Consider the following 21937-nt stretch of genomic DNA (forward strand, 5'->3'; position numbering starts at 1 on the left):
TATAGTCTGAATATTTATTTTAATTACACAGATGCCAAATATAACATATTTACAACCTTTTAGAAACAATAATACAATTTGGGTTTATTATGAAGGGATCTCTCTCAGGTGAGCAGTTAGGCCTGTAATAATGTTGTCACAGACCCGGGCTTTGAAGATGGATGTGCTTCAGCAACTGTAATTAATTTTCTTCACTCATCTTTCCCAATATATGTCGGAATCCTGGTTTTAAGTGTTTGCAGTCCAGCTCAACGGTCAGTGTGTCTGTACCAGGGCCGTCCAGTCCTGGTCCTGGGGAGATGATCAGTGTGCCTGGAGCAGGGCTGTCCAGTCCTGGTCCTGGAGAGACAGTCAGTGTGTCTGCAGCAGGGCTGTCCAGTCCTGGTCCTGGAGAGACAGTCAGTGTGTCTGCAGCAGGGCTGTCCAGTCCTGGTCCTGGAGAGATGGTCAGTGTGTCTGCAGCAGGGCTGTCCAGTCCTGGTCCTGGAGAGACGGTCAGTGTGTCTGCAGGGCTGTCCAGTCCTGGTCCTGGAGAGACGGTCAGTGTGTCTGCAGCAGGGCTGTCCAGTCCTGGTCCTGGAGGAATGGTCAGTGTGTCTATTCCTGCTCGGTTCCTACCTAACTAACCTAAATCAGCTCTTTATTGTCTAAAAAAATAAAGTTTTTATTGTTTTACTGTCTATAAAACCTAAATCGGCTCTTTATTGTCTTATTCCCATGGTGCCCAACTCCAGTCCCGGGGGGCTGCAGCCCGTAGGATTTTTCTGTGGCCCTCTATACCTCCAGCATCCTAAGCATCCATTCATTTAAGCCGACAATTACTTGTTTAAAGCTGAGCTGGAGTGAGCCTCTGGGAGTGGAGACTCGCTGCTTTACACCACAATCAATACTTTTTAATTCGATCTCCTCATCCTAAGGAAGAGAATGATGTCCAGTGTACTTTGGATGCTTTGAAGAAATCCTTAAGCTCTCGTCGCATTTGTGATCTCCAGAGCCTGTTTTCTGTGTCGTGCTCAATCAGTGATGTGAATAGTATTAAAACCGCAGTCATGCTGGTGGCATACTGAGAGGTTAGGGGCGGAATGAGACAAGTGACCTGCGCCACCTGTGGGCTGGTTTCCAGTTATAAACCCAGCAGACCGATTCGCACTTCGGTCAAGGAGTGGACTTCACCTGGGTTAATGTCCAGCGTTTGTCTGGGGGAGGTTAACAGCTACAACACAAATTGTCACTAAATCAATTTAAAGAGGGAGTGGGGGTCTGTGATCAGTAACAGGGACAGCCAGGAGCTCCAGTCCCGACACTCGCTGGCTGTCAAGATGGCGGCAGCTTCCACGGGGGGGCCGCAGTGTCACGGGCAGGAGCTGCCTTCGCACCCGGGTCCGGAGAGAGAGGAGCGAGGTCACGGGGACCACAGCCCCCCCAGGACGCTGCCGCACAGCGCCAGTGGGAAGCCGGTTAAGGGAAAGAGACACGCGTGACTGTGTGGCGTGGAGGAGTTGTCCGGCCTTGAACATTGTCGTCTTTACCAGGTAGGCCAGGGCTCTGCAAACAATGTCCTGAGGAGCCTATGCTCCGCAGGTTTAACGGGCAGATCTGGGATCTCATCCTAATTAAGCAACTGATTGCTCCATTTACTCATTAAACAGTCATTCAGAGCTGAGCAGGAACCAGAGGACACAGTGACTTACCAGGCCCCAGCTAGACTGGACTTTGTTAGTAATGCACCTTGAGATGTAGCATAAATGTAAACCTGATTGTTTTATTGTCTGATTGACTGCGTGATGGAGAGCGCTTTTTGTGCCTTTCGTGTCACGCTCTTGTGGCGTTTAGGCCGGGAAGCAGATGGAGCAGCACTCAAAACAGATCTCCAGGCAGTCCGAGGACTCGCAGCAGTCCTCCAGCATCCCACAATCCACCCCGGTGGAGCAGCCATCCTCCCCGCCCCCACAGGCCCCGCCCCCTTCTGCCCCACCCATGCAGCAGCACAAGGCACCGCAGCCCCGCCCACAGCCCAGGCACTCCACCAGCACGGAGCACAGAGACAGCAGCTCACAGAACAGGCAGGCCAGGACGCAGTGCACACAGCGGTCTGCAGGGGGAGACATACACACAGGTCACAGATACAGCTCAGGACACCCGGTTCATTCCTGACCATCACACAAACCTGCCCCTCCCATCCACCGTCACTGCAGGGAGGAGCTAATAAACAATGTCTTTGCTTGTGGTCTAAACTGGGATGGTAATAAGCAAGCTCAGGGCTACATGTTGTATAAAATAATCCAGCCCACAATTTATTGCTTTATAAACAGAGTCCTATGCCTTCTTGGGTCAGACAGGACAGGGCTCTTGTGCTGAATCCCGAAGAGCCCGCTCCACTGCAGAATTTTACTGCAAGCAGCTGCTTAGTCATTTCATTGACATCAGTGGTTGCTCAATGCCAGCCCAGCTTTACCGAAGCACAGAAAGAGCTGCATGTCAACTAGGCCTTTTATTATCTGTGTTCTGGGCTGGGTTGGATATAGCCCATTTGAGATATTTCTAAACAGTAACAGCTTGTTGACTGTTCAACACATTGAGCTGATGTTCTGCGCTTGTTTGCATTTTCTGCTCTGTACTGAAAGGCTGTCTTGCTTTAACTATCAACATCTGTTTTAGGAAAATATTGGTCACGTTAAACAAATGTCCTTAATTTCCTGTTTTCATGTGTCCAGGGTGCCATGAGGTCACACACTAGAGTTTTTTTTTTTTTATTGTCCCTCTGCTACCTGGTCCTGCTGGGGGCGCTGTCTCTCCTGCAGGGTTCCCAGACTCACACGCCAGCCAGGCTCTAAGTCAGACGAATGAACCCTTAATGGACTTTATAACAGGACTAATCTGAGTTCTTCGACTGATTTCAGCTCTTTAGGTTCCAGTTTTACTATTGCACGTCATAAGCCACATGAAATCCAACAGTTGAAAACAAAAACTGTCCAATATTCCAATCAAGCAACTTGTTCGTTCAATTAATGTTGAGATGAGGCAACTGAACTGGGCTAAAATGAAAAGCCAGCCGGTGTGTGGACCACTGGGATCAGGATTTGGAACTCTGTATGTTTAGGATTTGCTACGCTGTATTCAAGTCCATTCCAGGTTTTGGGTGCCACCAGCTCTTTGACCATAGTATTCAATCAGCTATTAAAGAAACAGGTACAGAGGATTGTCGGTCCAAGCCAGGCTCCCGTGGCAGAGAGCACTAGAGGGCCCGGTGCGTCGCTGTCCTTACTTCGACCCCCCTTATAGCTTGACAGCAGCGTTCAACCCTCTCCCCCCCCCATGCTCATGAAAACATGCAGTTCTGCATTTCAAGCAAATAAGGATGCATCTGTGCATGCGTCTCTGGTCCCGGAGTGCTACAGGACTCGCTGGTGCTCATTCCCACCCAGCTTGCAATTACAGCAGTTAACCAGTTATTGGTCAGGATTAGAGCGAAGTGGCCTGAAAGCGCCTAGGAAGCCTCCAGGCCCAGGGATCTTCATCACTAGAGCTGCAGGCCACCGTACAGTAGGTGAGGAAGAGCTGGTTGGATCAGAAAGTAGAGGCCTGAAAAGTAAACCCCCCACTCCGTGCCCTGACCCAGTGCAGCCACACCCTCGAACCCCAGGGGTCCTGAAGCAGAAGACTAAGGAGAAATATCACACAAAGGTCCAACTGCTTTCACCCCCTGGGAAAGATTCAAATGTTAACGCGTGCATCGCACGTCAGTCCCCGTGCGCGCTGTTACAGAAGAGCTGTGGCACTTTTCTGAGAAGGCGTGGGGTTCTCGACCGAGAGTGACACGCCTGTGACGTGCCAGAGGAGCGCTCACTCTGCAAGGGCTCCCACTGAACCACTCAGCAGCAAGGCCAAAGGTCGAAGGTCAGAGAAAGAGGCCTGCACGTACCAAGTAAATCATTACAAATAGCTGGTTGACAGCAAGAAGTTTGACAACAAATAAAGTTTTTTATAATGGGGGGTCTCCTGACTTATACCACAGCTCAACCCAGATGCAATTAGGCGTCTGCCTTCATCGTTCTCAGGCAGAACCAGATCAGCCTTATAGGCTTCTGGCCATCTTTCAATCACGATGTGCTGGATAGGAGTTCATGAGATAAGACACGTCCGGTAATTAATCTCTCATGATCTGTACGCCTGTAGATCATTTAATGATCTGGACAGATCATAAAATCTCGCGAAAGTGACACAGGAAACAACAGGTGGAAACGGATGTTAGCGAACCGCTGGAGCGCTGGCGTGGCCGGGCTGGAGCCCAGAGGCCCCGGGTCAGTGGAACAGCAGCTGGGAGATTTCCATTCCCAGCTCCAGGCACTCCGTGGTCTGCAGGCAGGCGTCCCAGAGCGAGCAGTCACACTGGCACCCGCAGCACTGCGCCTCCAGGCAGCACCCCAGCCAGCCGCAGGGGCTCTCCCCGGCCCCCTCCAGCAGGGGCCGCAGAAGAGCAGGGCAGCAGCAGCAGAGGGGGGAGGAGCAGAGGGAGGAGCAGAGGGAGGAGACACACAGCTCGCAGGCCTCAGAGGTGAGGAACATACAGTCCCACAGCCTGCACCACAGGCAGGCCAGCAGCATGGACATGCACAGGTCTGGGAGAGGGGGTGGGGGCAGGGGGATCCGGGGACAAGGAGGGGAGAGTCTCGGGGCAGGGGGATAAGGGTGGGGGGAGGGCAGGAATGAAGGGAGGGAGGAGAGAGGAGAGCAGGTGGAGAGAGAGAGGAGGGGGGAGCAGAAAAGAGAGAGAGAGAGGCCGAGGCCACTGTTAGTGCGCATTAGGCAGCAGGTGCGGCGCGGGGCAGGAAAGCCGAGAGGACACGCACAGCGCTCTGCGAGCCCAGGGGGGCCGTGCGCCGGCGAGTCTCCGCGCAGCGGTAATGGAAGGATGATGAGGCTCGTTAATGGAGTGAGAGAGGGGGGTAGTTCAGACCCCGGCTGCTGACACTTCTGATTTCTGCCTGCACTTTGTCCGTCATCTGAACACAGTCCTGGATGTAAGGTGATCCTCACTCCTGGTCCTTGAGAGCCATAGGACTGTGGTTTACAGGGTTAGGGAGCTGGGAGCAGCGCTACATCGCACCCGCTAGGCTAATTAAGTCATCAAGAGCCCAGGTGGAGTAAAAAACAGCCTCTCTGGGACCGGGAGTTAGGATAGCTTTTTTAGGTTTCTGCCTATACTGTACATATATGCACTGCACCACACACTCACACGCACACACACACGCACACACACACACGCACGCACACTTCCTCAATATGTGTCCTCACCGTCTCCAGCTGCCTGCTGAATCTGGGCTGCTGTGGACTTGAAGCTGTGCTGGCTCTTCGTGGTGGACGTGGAGGCCAGCCTGGTCATGTGTCCGCTGTAGGCGGAGGAGCGAGGAGAGATGTGGCCGGAGCAGCCGCGCTGACCGCCGCGGGTGACACCTGGGGGGCTGCGGATGGGCGGGGCTCCGGTGGGCCCGCCTCCGTTGTGGGGGCGGACTTGTGATTTGGGGGTGGTGCCGTCCGCTTCGCCACACCCAGTGGGTGTGGTCTTTGGCTGAGGTAGGTGAACAGATTCTTCTCCTTAGACCACAAGGAAACCAAAAAACAACAAGAACAAGCAGTTTCAGAGACGCCCATGTTGCTAACAGGCTCAACAGAGGAGTGTACAGCTGTGGTACACTCAGGAGAGAAATGACCGGCTCTTGTGGCCCATAACTCTAATGGCCGACTTCTATAGCTCAGACAAGGTCCAGAACCCTGACTCCTAGTGCACGGAAATCGAATGCTGTCCCATCACTTATATTCTGATGGACGGAGCCATCTTCTTAATGAACTGATTGAGTTAAGTCATCAAGGAGACACAGTGAGGAGGGAGGAGACAATGAGAGAGGAGACACAGTGAGGAGGGAGGAGACAGTGAGGCGGGAGGTGACAGTGAGAGAGGAGACACAGTGAGGCGGGAGGAGACAGTGAGAGAGGAGACACAGTGAGGCGGGAGGAGACACAGTGAGGAGGGAGGAGACAGTGAGGTGGGAGGAGACACATTGAGGAGGGCGGAGACAGTGAGAGAGGAGACACAGTGAGGCGGGAGGAGACAGTGAGAGAGGAGACACAGTGAGGCAGGAGGAGACACAGTGAGGAGGGAGGAGACAGTGAGGTGGGAGGAGGCACAGTGAGGCGGGAGGAGACACATTGAGGAGGGAGGAGACAGTGAGAGAGGAGACACAGTGAGGCGGGAGGAGACAGTGAGGCGGGAGGAGACACAGTGAGGCGGGAGGAGACAGTGAGGCGGGAGGAGGCACAGTGAGGGAGGAAAGCTGACAGAAGCATTACCTTGTCCCGCTGTGCAGGGGGGCTTTGTCTGCTGGTGAGGGAGGAGGTGGGCTTTCTCGCTGGCTGAGGTGTCTCCAGTCAGCGAGTGCTCACTGTCCAGGACACACGCGCCCCCCGCCTGGGGCGGCTCTGACAGAGGAGGACACACAGTCAGTAACAAAAACCCAGTTCTCCCCAGCTCTGACTGATGGACACAGACTATCCTGAGGGGCTGCTCATCTTCATCCAAAGATGGTCAAACGTATCAATGGTTTAATGTGAAACTCTGGATCTAGTTCTGGTGGATTTCTGTTTGGTTGTGGAGGGCTGGTATCAGCTCTACTGCCGCCGTTATTATTGAATAGGAACGTGATTTTGTTTCTCCATAACCCTCCCCTCATCCAAAGCAGCCAGACGGCATTGTCCCCTGCTGGGGCAGACTGGGAGCGACCGGGAGGAACCAGGACAGCTGGGATTGGCTCTGGGATCTGTACCTGGAGTGTGGATGTGTCCGTCGCGTTCCGATTGTGCGCCGTGGTTCTGTGGGCAACCTGGGATGTCTGGGCCCTCACGATCTGTCTCTCTGTCCTTTGCCCCGAGTCCTGCATCCATGATGTCTGCCTCGCTCCGAGACATCTGGCGTCAGGCCTACACAGGGGTGGAGACCAGCAAAGATGGAGGTGGACCAAAGTATAGGCTACAGAGCCCACTACAGAGCCCTTTCCTCCAAAGCGCAATGAAATCGGCCTGTTTTTCAAGCCACCTCTACAGGTCAGCAGTGTAAAATATGCAGTAAATGTCAGCTTACAGCAGTGATGTCCAGTCCAGTCAGTGTGTCTGCAGTGGTGTCCTGTCCTGGTCCTGCAGGGCCGGTCAGTGTGTCTGCAGTAGTGTTCAGTCCTGGTCCTGCAGGACCGGTCACTGTGTCTGCAGTGATGTCCTGTCCTGGTCCTGCAGGGCCAGTCAGTGTGTCTGCAGTGGTGTCCAGTCTGGTCCTGCAGGGTTAGTCAGTGTGTCTGCAGGTCTTCAGCAGCTGCAGCTGTGAGAAGCTATCATTATGTCAATATTGATTAAACTCATTACGAGCCGAGTTGGAATGAAAACCCGGAGACACACCCACCCTCCGGGATCAGGATTACCCAATCCTGGCTTACAGCAGGACTGCCTGCATAAGGGCACGCCTGGTGCATACGGCCAGGATACACCAGATTTAAAATTCTGGCCAGACCTTCCTGGCGAATTCTGGTTGGATCCCACAGGAACAGCACTTCCTCTGAGCTCTGATGCTCATCACAGGCATGAGCTCGGACTGCACCCCAAAACAGAGAGCCCCTGAGTGTCAGACAGACCTCTCACCAAGACTTGCGCCATCATCCCCAGCGATCCACAGTGCCTGGGCCAGGCAGCGGCGTCCCACTGCAAATTTCTGCCCCTCTCTCTCTCCCCCCCCCACCTGGCAGGAGCCTGAAGCCGGTTTGTCTTCGGACCCGGAACGGCGCACAAGTCTGTCAGACCAGCGGTCCCCTCAGCTGCACAACTGAGCCTTTTACTGGGCTGAATAACAGCATTAATGTGACCTCTTCGGTTGTAATTATTGCATTTCGGAACTAAAGCTCCCTAAACTTTTGAGTATCCAATAAAACGAAGCCTGAAGTGGTTCCAATCAAGCATCTCCTTAGCCCCGTGAGAGATCGGATGTGGCAAAGAGCTCGGCTGGACCAGGGAGGGAGCCCCTGTGTCGGCGCCGTGGAGCTGTGAGATAGGTGACCGGCAGGGCCCCGAGAATCGCTCGGAGTGCCAGAGCTGCTGCTCGAGACTCCAGCCGGGGGACTCCCGGGGTTCCGCTGTGAAAACGCCGACAGTGTGTCTGCGGTGACATCCACTCCTTGTCCTGCAGGGCCGGTGACAGCACTGTGCCCTGTGACGGCACTGAAACCAAGCTCTTCCTGCTGGTGGACGCACACAGACAGCCTTCACTCGTACCCGTAGCGGAGCTGGTGTGGAGACGTCGGCGCCCTCCCTGCGTGTAGCAGGGACCTCAGCCGCCCGGGCTGGGGGGGGTCTCCTTCAGCTCAGGCGGCTGGCTCCCTGTGGCGTTACGCCGGAGACCCGGGTTCGCGCCCCAGGTGTGGGGGCCGGAACGGGCGGCGGGGGGCACGACCCCGTGCTTTCTAGGCTGGAGGTGTTAGCCACAAAGCCTGCAATCGGCTACAAAACCCGGTTCTAATTCAGTCAGTCCTCTCCACCTGCTGGCTGCACTGTAAGTGGAATAGCCCAATGCCTGCGGACACCGGGACATCAGCCTGGCCACGCTCCCAGGTGCCGGATTTGAATTCCCCCTAATTAAAGCCCACCTGAACACTTAATTAGCCATCAGCGCTGACAACGAAGGGGGCCATTGCCATTGGGCGCCAAACTCAATCAGAAAAGAACGATTGTATTTAAGATCATAAAATATTTCATTTTCAGGTGGGTGAAGTGAGAGTGTGCTGCTCAGTGAATGAATGTGCCCATACCTATGGACGGCACCCCATACTGCTGCTGTAGTCTCCACACTGACCCCCCACACACGCCCCCAGGAAATGAAATATTCCGGTTTGTCCCGAGTCACTACCGTCTTGGGGGTGACGGGATACATGTTTCACTCCACACTTTCCTCTCCTGCATCGGGCACGCTCCAGCATCCTCTCGGGCAGGAGGCCAGAGATCGACTCTGATTGATTCAGTGCTGATTCCAGCCTTTTACTGAAGCCAGCGTGTATTTTATTTTATGTAATCTAACCTCTCCCAGAATTATTTTTTAGCTGTCTTGTAAATTTTCACAAGCTTCCTGTAAACAGCTCAGCTTGAAAGTGCTTTTTTATGGAGTCCTTCATCTGGTGTCTTTTTAATAGATTATTTTAATTTGTTTTTTAAAACAAGGGGTTGAGGGAGCGATTTTTCCCAAAAAACTTTGCACAGGAGTTCCTCTGTGAAAACAAGGAGTTCCCTGATCCCCTATTCTGCTCACTGGAAACAAAAAATCCTCATTGAAGTACATACAGTACAAAAGCCGAAGCTAAATAGAAGAGCATTTTGAACTCGGCACATCTTTACACAAAGTGTTGCGGGAGTGTGGAACTAGCTATTCGGCCATGTTGTTGAAGCAGGTACTCTGACTGCTTTCGAGAAACAGATGGATGAGACTTCTGGACCAATCAGCTGCCAAATGTGAAAGAGGACAGATGGGCCAAGTGGTCTCTCATTCGTATCTGTTTGTTTGTGAAGCTTCATGCTTCCTGTTCAAACTATGAGTATGACACACTACTCTTCGATCTCTAAATCTGCCGGCCTATGTAGTCTTAATTCTTTTCGGATATTAATAGTAAAGCCAATGTATCTAAACAAATTGGAAGTAATGCCAGTATCTTTGTAGCTGTTCCATAAAATAAGAACAGAGGATTACACATGAGAGGTCATTTTTGCCTCTCTAGCCAATTCGGCTGGTAGTAGCAGATTGATCTGGGAATCTCACACACTTTTTGGACTTGAAAGAAGCTAAAGGAAGGTAGCTCGTTCAACACTCCCACCACTCTTTGTGTAAAACGTGCCTCCTGTTCTTAGATTTAAATGCACTTCTAAGTAAAAGTCCCAGCCTGAGAACTGCACAAGATTTGAACCCTTTGGTATCTCCTGTTGTTTCCTCTCTTGGTCGGGAGGCTGAGCATCAGACGTTAGAGCCCATTTTCTCTCGGGTACATACAGACGACTGCTAGCACCTCCTTAAAGGAGCCCCTTTATGTAAAGCTGTTTTACATCAAGAAGGGGAGGAGCAGGGTGCAGGATAATCCAGCTCCCCACACTATGGAAACTGGACCACCGCTTGCATAAAGAAACTCTCAGAAATAAAATATCCCCTTGTAGCCTCGAAATCGCGCACGGGGTGTGTGAAAACAGCGTGGAAAAGCCCACGTGTGATTGTTATTGCAGCTGCAGGGGTTGTGTGTGTGTGTGGGGTGTGGGGGGGGCTGTTGTTCTTCTCACTCAGCTCACAACCCCCACAGCACGCCTTCCCGGGCTCTTTGCTCAAGTGCAAATTTACGTCGCTTTTTCTAACTCCAGCCCGCTTCATCTCCAGCCACATACCCCAACACCTTCACTTCTACACCGGTGCGGTGCGCATCGTGTGTTCGTACGACCGGCGATGGCTTCCTCGAAGGGAGGGCACTGTTTTTTCACGAGCAAAAAAGAATTCAAGACACCCCCCCCCCCAAGTCAGAGAAATGCTGCAGTTTTTGAAGTTGGGAAAAGTTAGATTCATACTACACCCAGCATGAGCTTTTAAGAAGTTTGGTGCCCCCATCTCTGGGCACTTTGAGCCTCAGTATTACCCCCCCAGACCTTAGCCTGTCGCGAGTATTTCTGTATGAAACAGAAGAGGTTGTTAGATTTGTTCTCTCCTCGGATAATACCCGAAAACACTGCCCTTCCACTTTTTTTTTTGCTTCTTCGAAACTGTTATATGCTTTGCTGCGCTCTTTTATTAGGTCTTTTTAGCTCCGTCTGTCCGTTAGTTTTACTTCATTTTCTGAGGAACGATTAGGGAGAAGGAGGTTGGAAATTCTGTATTTTAGTTTCCATACTGTAAATCCTCACATGAAATACCGTACCGACAAGGTACATGTCCTGCTGCACTACTTTAATAACGAACTTTCTGCGTCTTGTATTTTTCGCCCCCCCCCCCCCCGTGTGCTGGTACCGACCCCCGCCCCGGACACCTGCTGCGTGCTCGCGGCCGGAACCACGGCGCCGCCCGCTCGCGCGAGGAGACCCGGAGCCCATTAGCAGGAGCCGGAGCGCCGCGGCTTTTTGTCGAAGCCGTAAAAAAAAGAAAAAAAAAAGAAAAAAGAAGGAAGCTAATAACGACAGAGCAGTGAACCGTGGTTTTAAATCGCGGGGCGAGCTGCCCAGTCGTCGTTCATCACTTATTGCTGCTGATGAGCGAAAACGAGGGATAAAAACGATGACGCCTCACACCCTCTCTCACCCCCCCCCCCTCCGTCCCAGTCCCACTCTCTTCATTCCGCCTCTCCTCCTCTCCCCCTCTCCTCCTCTCTTTAATTGAAACACTTCAGCCAGAGAGGATCAATAAAACGCACCAGTCTTTACCGCACTTCAGCAGCGCACTGAATAATGCAGGACACGGGGCTCTGGGGGCCTCTCAGCCCAGCCCAGCCCATCCCAGCCCAGCCCAGCGCGCATCTCCCCGGCCTGTGGGCGCTGCGAGTCTCCAGCAGCGAGGCGAGTCCGGGCCGGGCCGGGCCGGACCGGGCCGGCAGCGCTTCTTGCCCGCCGGAGCTGACGAGCTGTGTCTAAGTGCGCGTCCCGCTCAGAAACCAGCTCGGAGCTACTGGGAATAACTGTGCATAAACGGGGGTGAAGAATAACAGTTTTCAGTCACACAGGGGCAACACAGTCCTGTTCTTGTTCTTCCAAGAGCGCGATTTCGCAAGTCCTGTTTTTCACAACACGGTCATTGTTTCACTGTTTCTCTAAAAGCGCAACTCGCACATGTGGTGCCGCGCCGAAGCCAAATGTCATCAGCTCAATTCGCGAGTACAGTTTTAAATGATTTATTTGGCTAGATTTGTTGGGGATTTTTTTCATGATGTCCAGCATTGTTTGCAGTAATAACGCGGGGTTCGAAATGACTCATGTTTTTTTTTTTAGATTGCAAACACATTTTATTTCCAAAGCCCTCCTGATGATACATGTCACTGTGTGTTCTAGTGGGATCCAGACATTAAAAAAGCAACGCGGAATTCGACATTTACTTAAAAAAGGTTTAACCCCAAATCAAAACTTATAATTATAGAAATCCTATCATTCTCGTTTTGAATTTAATTGGAATCTTTTAAAAACGTTTTTTTAACACGACTCGAAGGATCAAAGGAACATGCGCGCTCTCTCTTTAAAACCACTCAAGAATTCTTATTAAAATGACAATTCGATTAAATTAAAACTGTTCTTTTTCACCGATTAGCTGTTAAAATCTCTAGCGAGAGCCAACAGAATACATTGAGGGCGATCTGCGGACTGGACTCCGTGCGGACTGGTCCGCCGGGCTGGACACGCGTCCGTCCCGCCGGAGCCGCGCGGGTCTCACCTCACGCCTCATTAAAACCCTTTCCCCCGGGTGTCAGCCTCTCATAGACACCTGAAAGTCTCCGGGCTCGGACTTTCTGGGTAATGTCAGAGCGCAGTAAGAAAAAAACAAAACCCCACGTCTTTTACTGGATGAACTAGATTAATCACATGTGAGACGAGACAGTCGTAGCTCGGCTGGCGAACTAAAATGTCGACTCCGCACGGCGTGTTCAGAACACAGGAAAAGGTACAAATCAGAGGAGCCCAGTTTCCTAATTGATCTAAGGATCTCTTCCAGGTGTTTTGAAAACCACCGGGGCCTCGGCTTTAACGACACGGCTGGGGAGTTTGTTCCCAACTCCCACAACCCTGTGTGTAAAGACGTCCTTCCTGGCCTCGCTTTCAAGTGCTCTTCTGCGTGTTTGCGGTTGATCGGTCATTTTTTTTACAGTACTCGGAGCAGAACAAGACAGCAATTCCGAACTCTGTCCGGGGGATGCAAGACACCGGTCGACCCCAGCTGTTAATCAAACGCTGGACCTTGTTCTTGTTTTGTTTTTCTTTTGCTGAGGTAACGAATCGATGTTAATAATTACGCTTTGCTGATTTGTTCGGGAATAAAAATCACCAAAAACCCCGTGCAAAAAAATAAAGTCACATGGTTGGAAACGCGGTCTTAACCTTGACTAAAACACTCGTTCACCACAAACTGTAGCAGTGTGTCAGCGTGCGAACTGCTCGTGGGGCTGCAGACTGGGCTTCGCTCAGGGTATAAACTTCTCCCCAGCAGCGCTGTATCCTTCTGCCCCGGGCTCGTCCGTTAATACAAATCACAGATACTGTCCATCTGGCCCCTGCGAGTTACCCTGACTGTGCGGCGAATTCCATTTCCGCACGCCTCCGGACGAGCAAGCCACTGTCTCGGGCCTGAAGTGTCGAAAAGCAGGTCAGTGGGGGTATCCCCCTGAAAAACGGTCATGCACCGCTGGTCACTCCCGTGCCCCCGTATTCTGCCAGCCAGACACCCCGGAAAATCGGATCTGTTCCCGCATCAGAAAATATCCCCGCTGTGAAAGAACCGGTACACCTGACAAAGACGCGGTGTACGCCTCTACATGGGACAGTGTTGTGTGGCTTATAGACTTATAGACAGAACTGGGAATAACAGCTGTAGTTAAACAACAACAACAACAACAACAACAACAACTGTGACGCGGTCCGGTCCGGGTCCCGTCCCGAACGGACCCGTACAGCAGCAGGGCTTCTCGGCGGTGCCGTTGACGGGTCGCGACAGAGGCCTGTTCCGGTGAGGCCGGTGGAAAGAGAAACAACACGTCTAGACCTCGACTCGTTTTACACCGGTCCTGATTCACAGGGAGAGCAAAAACTCCACCACCGAGACCAGCAGATTCCTCGTCGCCTACAGAGACCGGCGGGTCACACCGCTGCTAATGTAGTACCGTTAAACACCGGTGAGTCTCGGCCTTCTGCGCACCCAGGACCAGCTCCCTGAGGTCCTCCTCATTTCAGGACCGCTGAGGTAACAAAAAACGAATCAGTGGTAACGATTTGACATTCATCGAAGGTAATATTTTGTCATTAATTAAAGGTCAGATTTGAATAACATACCACTGATATCCTTCATGGCCCCTCCGACTCTAAGGTCACCGTGCGCTCGGAACCAGGAATGGAGAGACGTGCCATTTCTACACGAAATGACGAAACATGACAGGATTTTCTCCAAACACCCCCCCCCCCCCGGCAAGGCCGAGCGCACTGCCCGGGTCACAAGCTGCGACGTTGGAGACTACAGGCCGCTGCTGTTCACTGAAGAGGGCACTAACCGAGCGAGGGGGGCGCAGGGAGGCTGTTGGCACCCGGTGTAGTCCAGCCGCGTCCCTCCGAAAGGCGCGGGTAACACCGGGTTCGAGGTCCGTGTCGAGAAAAATGTCCCTGAGAGCGACACCCGAGCACAACCCGCGGAGACCCACATTCCGGGTCCCGAACGGACCGGCGCTGACCCCCCTGTCTCCGGGCAGCGGGAACCCCGCCGGGGAATTGATGACTCATTCTAGACAGTTAAGTAAGAACTAGTTTTTTTTTTCTCCTGAGAAAATTAACCGATTTAAGTGGGAATCGGCGACTCCCCGCTGAAAAGCACAAACCGAGAATCCCAATTTGTCCCCCAGGAACGCGACTGACTCAACCCCACGAGTTTTGACCCAACAGAACAAGCGTTTGTGGAAATCATTTTCTATTTACTCGTGTGCCAGGGTAGTATCGGGTCCCCGGGCTGTTCCTCCGGTGGTTAAGGCTCTATGGAAGATTTTAATAAGAAACCATATTCCTCTACACACAGGGAAGCTGGCATTTTAACGTGTTGCAGCATTTTCAGTTACAGCCGACGCTTAGGGCGAACATGTACAGTAAGTACGCCCGGAGGAAATAATGTTTTTTATTTTATTTTTAGATTTTCTTGAAGTGTCAGTTCCAGGCATACTACGTTCACTTTAAAAACTCAAAACGTTAAGCTAAACGACATTTTAAGAAAACAAACAACATATATAGAGATTGTATAAGAATGTATGTCTTCAATACTATAGATTTAAGGTCTATTTGTTTATGACTCTTTTGCTGATGATCCTATGACAAAACGCCCAAAGATTGTGTATCTCAAAAGGGGCTATATAAAATACAATTATTTAGTATCAAGTTATGATGCACAATTTACCACAGTCAAGGCTGACAAATATGACAGCTAAAATCTCTGTAATGTGTTTAATCTGTCGCGCGTTAAATCCGTAAAACATCACGATCTTACCTTAGCGTAATTAGAGCCAGTCTTAGACCGTGGAAGCGTCTAACAGCGGAGGAGAAAACAGGACGAATTGTGTTTCTTGAAAAACGAAGATTAAGGAATCTGAGCGGTCAGTGCCACGTCCGGTGTCCGCGCGGTTAGGCGCCAGATGAAAACCGTCCGAACAGGTTAACTGTTGTGTCCACTCCAGGCGGCAACCAGAACTTTTTACAGAGCCCGTCCCTCTCTCACACACACACTTCCACACACACTATCGCTCACACACACACACACTCTCTCGCACACACACACACAGACACATTCTCCGACTCCTCTCCCTCTCTCGCTCGGCGCTCAGATTTCAGATTCAAATTTAAACTGCGGCTGATTTCTCACGATCCGCTTTAAAGCACTGCTGATTTCTGCACGACACACAGCAAGGACTGTAGTCCATCATTTCGGAAAAGACAGCTTTCTGTTTTGAATCTTCGAATTCTATTTATTCATCTTGGTGGCTACAGGGTTACAGTAAAAAAACTAACAGTGGAATAACCCAGTTCGTAGGAATTATATACAAGACTGTATCTTCACTGCGGACTCAATTTGGAACTTTATGTGGGTCACAATTCTTGAACTGACGTAAAGGTGTTGTATTTACCGCTTGTACTAAATGTTCAGTAACCTACACATCGCGTAATGTAACAATATTTATTATAAATAAATATTAGTATTATAAATAAATACTATACATTTACAATTTACAGTAATATGTTGAACAGTCCTGTTACAATAGGGGCTACAGTCCCAGTACAGTAGAACAGTCCAGTTACAATAGGAGCTACAGTCCCAGTACAGTAGAACAGTCCTGTTACAATAGGGGCTACAGTCCCAGTACAGTAGAACAGTCCAGTTACAATAGGAGCTACAGTCCCAGTACAGTAGAACAGTCCAGTTACAATAGGGGCTACAGTCCCAGTACAGTAGAACAGTCTGTTACAATAGGAGCTACAGTCCCAGTACAGTAGAACAGTCCAGTTACAATAGGAGCTACAGTCCCAGTACAGTAGAACAGTCCTGTTACAATAGGAGCTACAGTCCCAGTACAGTAGAACAGTCCTGTTACAATAGGGGCTACAGTCCCAGTACAGTGGAACAGTCCTGTTACAGTAGGATCTACAGTCCCAGTACAGTAGAACAGTCTGTTACAATAGGGGCTACAGTCCCAGTACAGTAGAACAGTCTGTTACAATAGGGGCTACAGTCCCAGTGCAGTAGAACAGTCCTGTTACAATAGGAGCTACAGTCCCAGTACAGTAGAACAGTCCTGTTACACTAGGGGCTACAGTCCCAGTACAGTAGAACAGTCCTGTTACAATAGGGGCTACAGTCCCAGTACAGTAGAACAGTCCAGTTACAATAGGGGCTACAGTCCCAGTACAGTAGAACAGTCCTGTTACAATAGGGGCTACAGTCCCAGTACAGTAGAACAGTTCTGTTACAATAGGGGCTACAGTCCCAGTACAGTAGAACAGTCCTGTTACAGTAGGGGCTACAGTCCCAGTGCAGTAGAACAGTCCTGTTACAATAGGAGCTACAGTCCCAGTACAGTAGAACAGTCCTGTTACAGTAGGGGCTACAGTCCCAGTACAGGAGAACAGTCCTGTCACGGTAACAGAACAGTAGAATGGTCATACCATACACAAGAATAGTACAAACTGTTAAATACTTTCAGATGGAACTCCAATATGAAAAGGCGTCTTTGTATAAGCACACAAACAAGCAAGAAAATAAATCTAGAGCTGAGAAGCAGATTTTTAGATTTGCGTTGCATACTGGGATCCTAATAAAAAGGAAGAATGCTTATGATAATTATTCACCTTCCTGTCCTTCTGCTCATTAATGTGCTTTAGTCTACTCTGCACGCAATTAGCGTTTATGTTATGTGGTCATGGCCGCCTGCCGGCTGTCCCAGGCCAGTGTCCAGTCCGACAGCTCGGCCGAGCGGAGGCGACCAGGTGGCGCAGCCTAGCGCTCCCGCAGGCTCTGGTATCATACACCCTCCGGCCACTAGAGGGCGGTGTTTACCGCTGCCCATTCTTCATATAGAAACATAGAAACATGTTCATTCGTCATAATAGAAATCATAAACCACAGTCTGTAAAAAAAAACACATTTTTTTCTCCCCTTAGGAGTATATTCTGTTGATATAAGAGACACCAACGGTTCTCCAAACGAGCAGTCTGGCAATACGTCTGTGTGGGGAGACGGGTGGTTTGAACCGGAAGCGGAAGTCAGGAGGCTGTCGGGACAGCCCGTTTTGTGTTTATTTTGAGTGAAAGGGGGGGATTTTTGCGACGATTATTATTTTTTTATTGGTTATTCTTTACCTGCTAATAGCCTTACTTCATCATTCTTACTCTTTATCCGAAGAAGGAAGAGGCGGCCGTGCGTGTTTCCTGCGATGGTGAGGTGGTTGAGCTTCATAGTTTGAAACGATTCGTTTCTCTGTAGTTACAGCTGTGAAAAACACGTTTCTTTTTCCGCTCTTAAAGCTAATCTTTTTTTTTTACGTAAAACGACCAGGTCGCCTTTCTTCGTTAAATGTTAAATTGGAAAGTTTCAACCCGTCTTGAAAGTAGATCACAGCATGACCGCAACCGGGGAGTCCTTTCCTCTTGAAAATCTGTATTATACGTTAGTGCCCGTGAACGCATCGCTCATAGATTTGCATTTGGTCTCTGTTTTGTTTCACATTTAGAAAAAAGGTCGTGCTTTCGGATCAGATATTGTGTTCGGTTACTGTTGGCTGCTGTGATAGGCCAGTTGGAACGGTAGCATAGCAGTTGGAAGCGATATTTAGCTGAGCGACCGAACTGTTCACATTTAAATAACTGACAGACATTAGAAACAAAGTAATGTTAGCGCTTGTTTCGTGTGCAGTCAGACAGGTGGTGTGATGCTGTAGCCCTGTAATTGTTCACCCGTCACAGAACCGCGAGCAAAGAGCGCTGGTAGGCTTTCTGCTTTAGGGGGCTCTGGTTTGCTCATGGCTGACCGTTTGCAAGAGCACTGGCAGCCCTCTCCCTCGGTCTCACGGCGGTGAGCGGCCAGGGGAGTCCAGCGCGGTCACCTGTCCTCCTCTCTCCCTGCAGGACAGCGAGGTGTCGGATCTGGACCAGGCCCCCGGGGCCGAGAGCAGCATGGAGGGCGACAATGGGGAGAACGGAGAGAACGCGCCGGTTTACTGCATCTGCCGCAAGCCCGACATCAACTGTTTCATGATGTGAGAGCCCGCCGCCGCCCGCAGCTTCCTGCCTGCGCCCCAGCTCGTGGCCTCTGGGCGTCACCGCCCGACACTCTTGTCACCCACACAGCCTCGACGCACCCCTCCGCCCCTCACGCTGCACAGCCTTGACACAGCCCTCTGCCCCTCACGCTGCACAGACTGGACACACCCCTCTGCCCCTCACGCTGCACAGACTGGACACACCCCTCCGCCCCTCACGCTGCACAGCCCTGACACAGCCCTCCGCCCCTCACGCTGCACAGCCTCGACGCACCCCTCCGCCACTCACGCTGCACAGCCTCGACGCACCCCTCCGCCACTCACGCTGCACAGCCTCGACGCACCCCTCCGCCCCTCACGCTGCACAGCCTCGACGCACCCCTCTGCCACTCACGCTGCACAGCCTAGACAAAGCCTCCCTTTTTATTTTTCAATATCTTAGGAAGTCTAGAAGAAACATAAACTTGCGAGTCAATTTGTGTTGTTGTTGTTGTTGTTGTTAGTTGTGCTTGCTGAGATTGAGAATTCAAAATGGGCTTTGTTGGCGAGGTGTGTTACAAGGGTATTGTCAAAAGTTTTGAACAGCTATGGAACAGTTTATAACAGAATATTGGCCATGTGCACAGTGTTAGAGTGCAGGTCTGTACAGAGGTTTCCTGTACGACACAGCTTGGTACTGTGCACTGTGTCAGGCAGGGGTCTCCAAGCCTGGTCCTGGAGAGCCCCAGTCAAGTAGTCTTTTAGGTCTTTAGACTTTGGTAACATTAATGTAATAATTAATCAGTTAACAATACTGTGGTCCGTGGAGACTGAGAGAAACGTGATTTGGTCCTATATTATCTCAAAATGTCCTGCTCTATTCATTACTGTGAAATTTTGACTAATCTTGAGAAATGGGTGACTTAGCGGTGACCTATAGAGTCTGCTGGCCTGGGTGACCAGGGTTCGTCACCTCTGGTGTAAGGGTTTGAGCTCACATTTTTGTTTCTGACTGTTGCACTGGTGTTTTCTTCTCTTTTCTTTCTCCTGTGCATCTGGATTGCGTGTCTGCGTGTCCGTCTGTGTGTGTGTGATGGCTCTGTGTGTGCACGTGTGTCCGTCTGTGTGCGTGTGATGGCCCTGTGCATGCACGTGTATCCATCTGTGTGTGCCATGCGTGTGTGTGCACGCGTGTCCATCTGTGTACTTGTGATGGCCCTGTGTGTGCACACGTGTCCGTCTGTGTGCGTGTGATGGCTCTGTGCTTGCACACGTGTCCATCTGTGTGCGTGTGATGGCCCTGTGTGTGCATGCGTGTCCATCTGTGTGTGCCATGCGTGATCTCCTCATCTGCAGCGGCTGCGACCGCTGTAACGAGTGGTTCCATGGCAACTGCATCAACGTGACGGAGAAGATGGCCAAGGCGATCCGGGAGTGGTACTGCGGGAAGTGCCGGGGTGAGGACCTGCCTCTCCTCTCTCTGGGGGACTCTCCCTCGGGGAGCAGCCTCGAGGCTCAGGCGTGTCGGAGACCCTTGTGTGTAGTTCAGGTTCCCTGTGTTGTGAAGTCATGGGAAGGGACACGGCTGTTTTATCCAGGCTACAGAAAGTAATTTAGAAATCCGGGGCTCCAGGCTGGATGATTTTTTTAAAACGTTTTGGTTGTGTGTTACTGATTGTTCAGAAGACACTGTGGGGAAACAGACCTGTCTCGTATTGCACAGCAGGTTGGTCCATTCCGGGTTTTGCTGTGAGCTGCAGGCCGATCTCAGTGTGCGAACCGCACAGCCGGTGCCGAAAGGTAGACGTACGTTAACGTCATGGCGTACGAGCTCGTTCTTTCTGAGGTCACGGGCTGGAAGTGCAGCTGTTGCTGTAGGTCCTGGTGAAACCTGGACTGGATCACGCTGCTGTCACTGGTCAGCTCTCTTCTGCCTGACTGCCTGAAAGGAGGGGTGTCGGTCAGTCAGTGTGACCCTGTCTCCCCTCCTCAGAGAAGGACTCCTCCCTGGAGATCAAGTACCGGCTCAAGAAGAGCCGGGAGAAGGAGGCAGAGCTGGACCGGTTGGAGAAGCAGCGCGGCACTCCGGACTTCAAGACTGACCGGCGGCGGGGGTCAAGGGTCAGCGCACTCACGTCTCCTGTTTGTTTCCACTTGTTCGTTATGGATGAACCAGGTTACAGGTCTAACGTGCATGGACCGCTTAGCCTCTGTTGTCTTGCATCTCTTCTGTTAGATGACCGTTGCACTTTTTCAGAACGGCGGACATTGTGTCAACAGTGGGGGGGCAATTAGAGAAATAGATTTACTTAGTCAGATGTATATTATATTAGTCTGGTCATTAGGGATAAAACAAACATGGTCTACACAGAAATATTTTTATTTGGAAATATTTATATATATTTTACATGGGAAAGTGAAATCAGGTCATCATGGGGAGATTAATTTAGTCCGGGTTCAACCTTATTTGCAACCTTTATTGGTTAAATAAATTGGTTTAAATCACCATTATTATTTCCAACCCTTCTGACTGTGAGTTGAGAGAAGATGGTTTCCTTTCCACGATCTAAATCTCATTCGCCAGCCCGTCTCGCCCTCTGACCCCCCTCCCCTCTGCCCGCCCGTCTCGCCCCTCTGCCCGCCCGTCTCGCCCTCTGACCCCCCTCCCCTCTGACCCCCCTCCCCTCTGACCGCCCGTCTCGCCCCTCTGACCGCCCGTCTCGCCCCTCTGACCGCCCGTCTCGCCCCTCTGACCGCCCGTCTCGCCCCTCTGACCGCCCGTCTCGCCCCTCTGCCCGCCCGTCTCGCCCTCTGACCCCCCTCCTCGCCCTCTGACCCCCCGTCTTGCCCCTCTGACCCCCCTCCCCTCTGACCGCCCGTCTCGCCCTCTGACCGCCCGTCTCGCCCTCTGACCGCCCGTCTCGCCCTCTGACCGCCCGTCTCGCCCTCTGACCCCCCTCCTCGCCCTCTGACCCCCCTCCTCGCCCTCTGACCGCCCGTCTCGCCCCTCTGACCGCCCGTCTCGCCCTCTGACCCCCCTCCCCTCTGCCCTGCAGATCAAGCGCTCGGCCCGGATGTGTGGGGAGTGCGAGCCGTGCCGGAGGACAGAGGACTGTGCCCAGTGTGACTTCTGCAAGGACATGAAGAAGTTCGGGGGCCCCAACAAGATCAGGCAGAAGTGCCGCCTGCGGCAGTGCGAGGTCCGGGCCAGGGTGAGTCTCTTCCAGGAAGGCTGCCGGGCACGAGTGAAGGTCAGTTCCACGCTGGGAAACAGACTGGAGGGACAGAGGGATTCAGCTGTAGAGCTTTCTTCAGGAGTGAGGGAGAGAGACAGGGAGTGAGGACATAAAGCTCAGGTGTGCAGGAGATAGAGCAGGTAAGAGTGGACACACACAGGGGAGAGAGAGAGAGTGACCACAGGA

The 21937-nt window shown here is 51.7% G+C and overlaps 2 protein-coding genes across 9 annotated transcripts in view; one reads left to right on the plus strand and one right to left on the minus strand.

Annotated features, from left to right (window-relative positions):
- LOC102697133 (myoD family inhibitor-like) lies at positions 1–15522 on the minus strand. Of its 5 annotated transcripts, none has more exons than XM_015341093.2 (5): positions 15275–15522; positions 6822–6975; positions 6349–6477; positions 5296–5595; positions 1–2092 (listed from the first exon to the last, which is right to left on the minus strand). In XM_015341093.2, the coding sequence occupies exons 2-5, from the start codon at positions 6961–6963 to the stop codon at positions 1830–1832; spliced, it is 834 nt and encodes a 277-aa protein (XP_015196579.2). In that variant the 5' UTR covers positions 6964–6975; positions 15275–15522; the 3' UTR covers positions 1–1829. The 5 variants fall into 5 exon arrangements, with proteins under 5 accessions (XP_015196579.2, XP_015196547.2, XP_015196569.2 ...); XM_015341061.2 differs by having other exon boundaries at positions 1999–4619; XM_015341083.2 differs by lacking the exon at positions 15275–15522 and adding an exon at positions 14298–14394 and having other exon boundaries at positions 1999–4619.
- Positions 14453–21937, plus strand: part of LOC102696943 (CXXC-type zinc finger protein 1) — an 18020-nt gene continuing 10535 nt past the window's right edge. Inside the window, exons 1-5 of one of the 4 annotated variants that reach the window (XM_069183855.1) lie at positions 14453–14536; positions 18403–18533; positions 19872–19972; positions 20509–20636; positions 21572–21766. In XM_069183855.1, coding sequence (XP_069039956.1) covers positions 18451–18533; positions 19872–19972; positions 20509–20636; positions 21572–21766 — 507 coding nt within the window. In that variant the 5' untranslated portion in view covers positions 14453–14536; positions 18403–18450. Of the gene's footprint in view, positions 14537–17502; positions 17715–18402; positions 18534–19871; positions 19973–20508; positions 20637–21571; positions 21767–21937 lie in introns of those variants that run through there. The other 3 variants (XM_069183848.1, XM_069183837.1, XM_069183851.1) reach the window with 3 other exon arrangements.

This window comes from Lepisosteus oculatus, chromosome 2 (assembly GCF_040954835.1).
Source record: "Lepisosteus oculatus isolate fLepOcu1 chromosome 2, fLepOcu1.hap2, whole genome shotgun sequence".
Taxonomy (NCBI): Eukaryota; Metazoa; Chordata; class Actinopteri; order Semionotiformes; family Lepisosteidae; genus Lepisosteus; species Lepisosteus oculatus.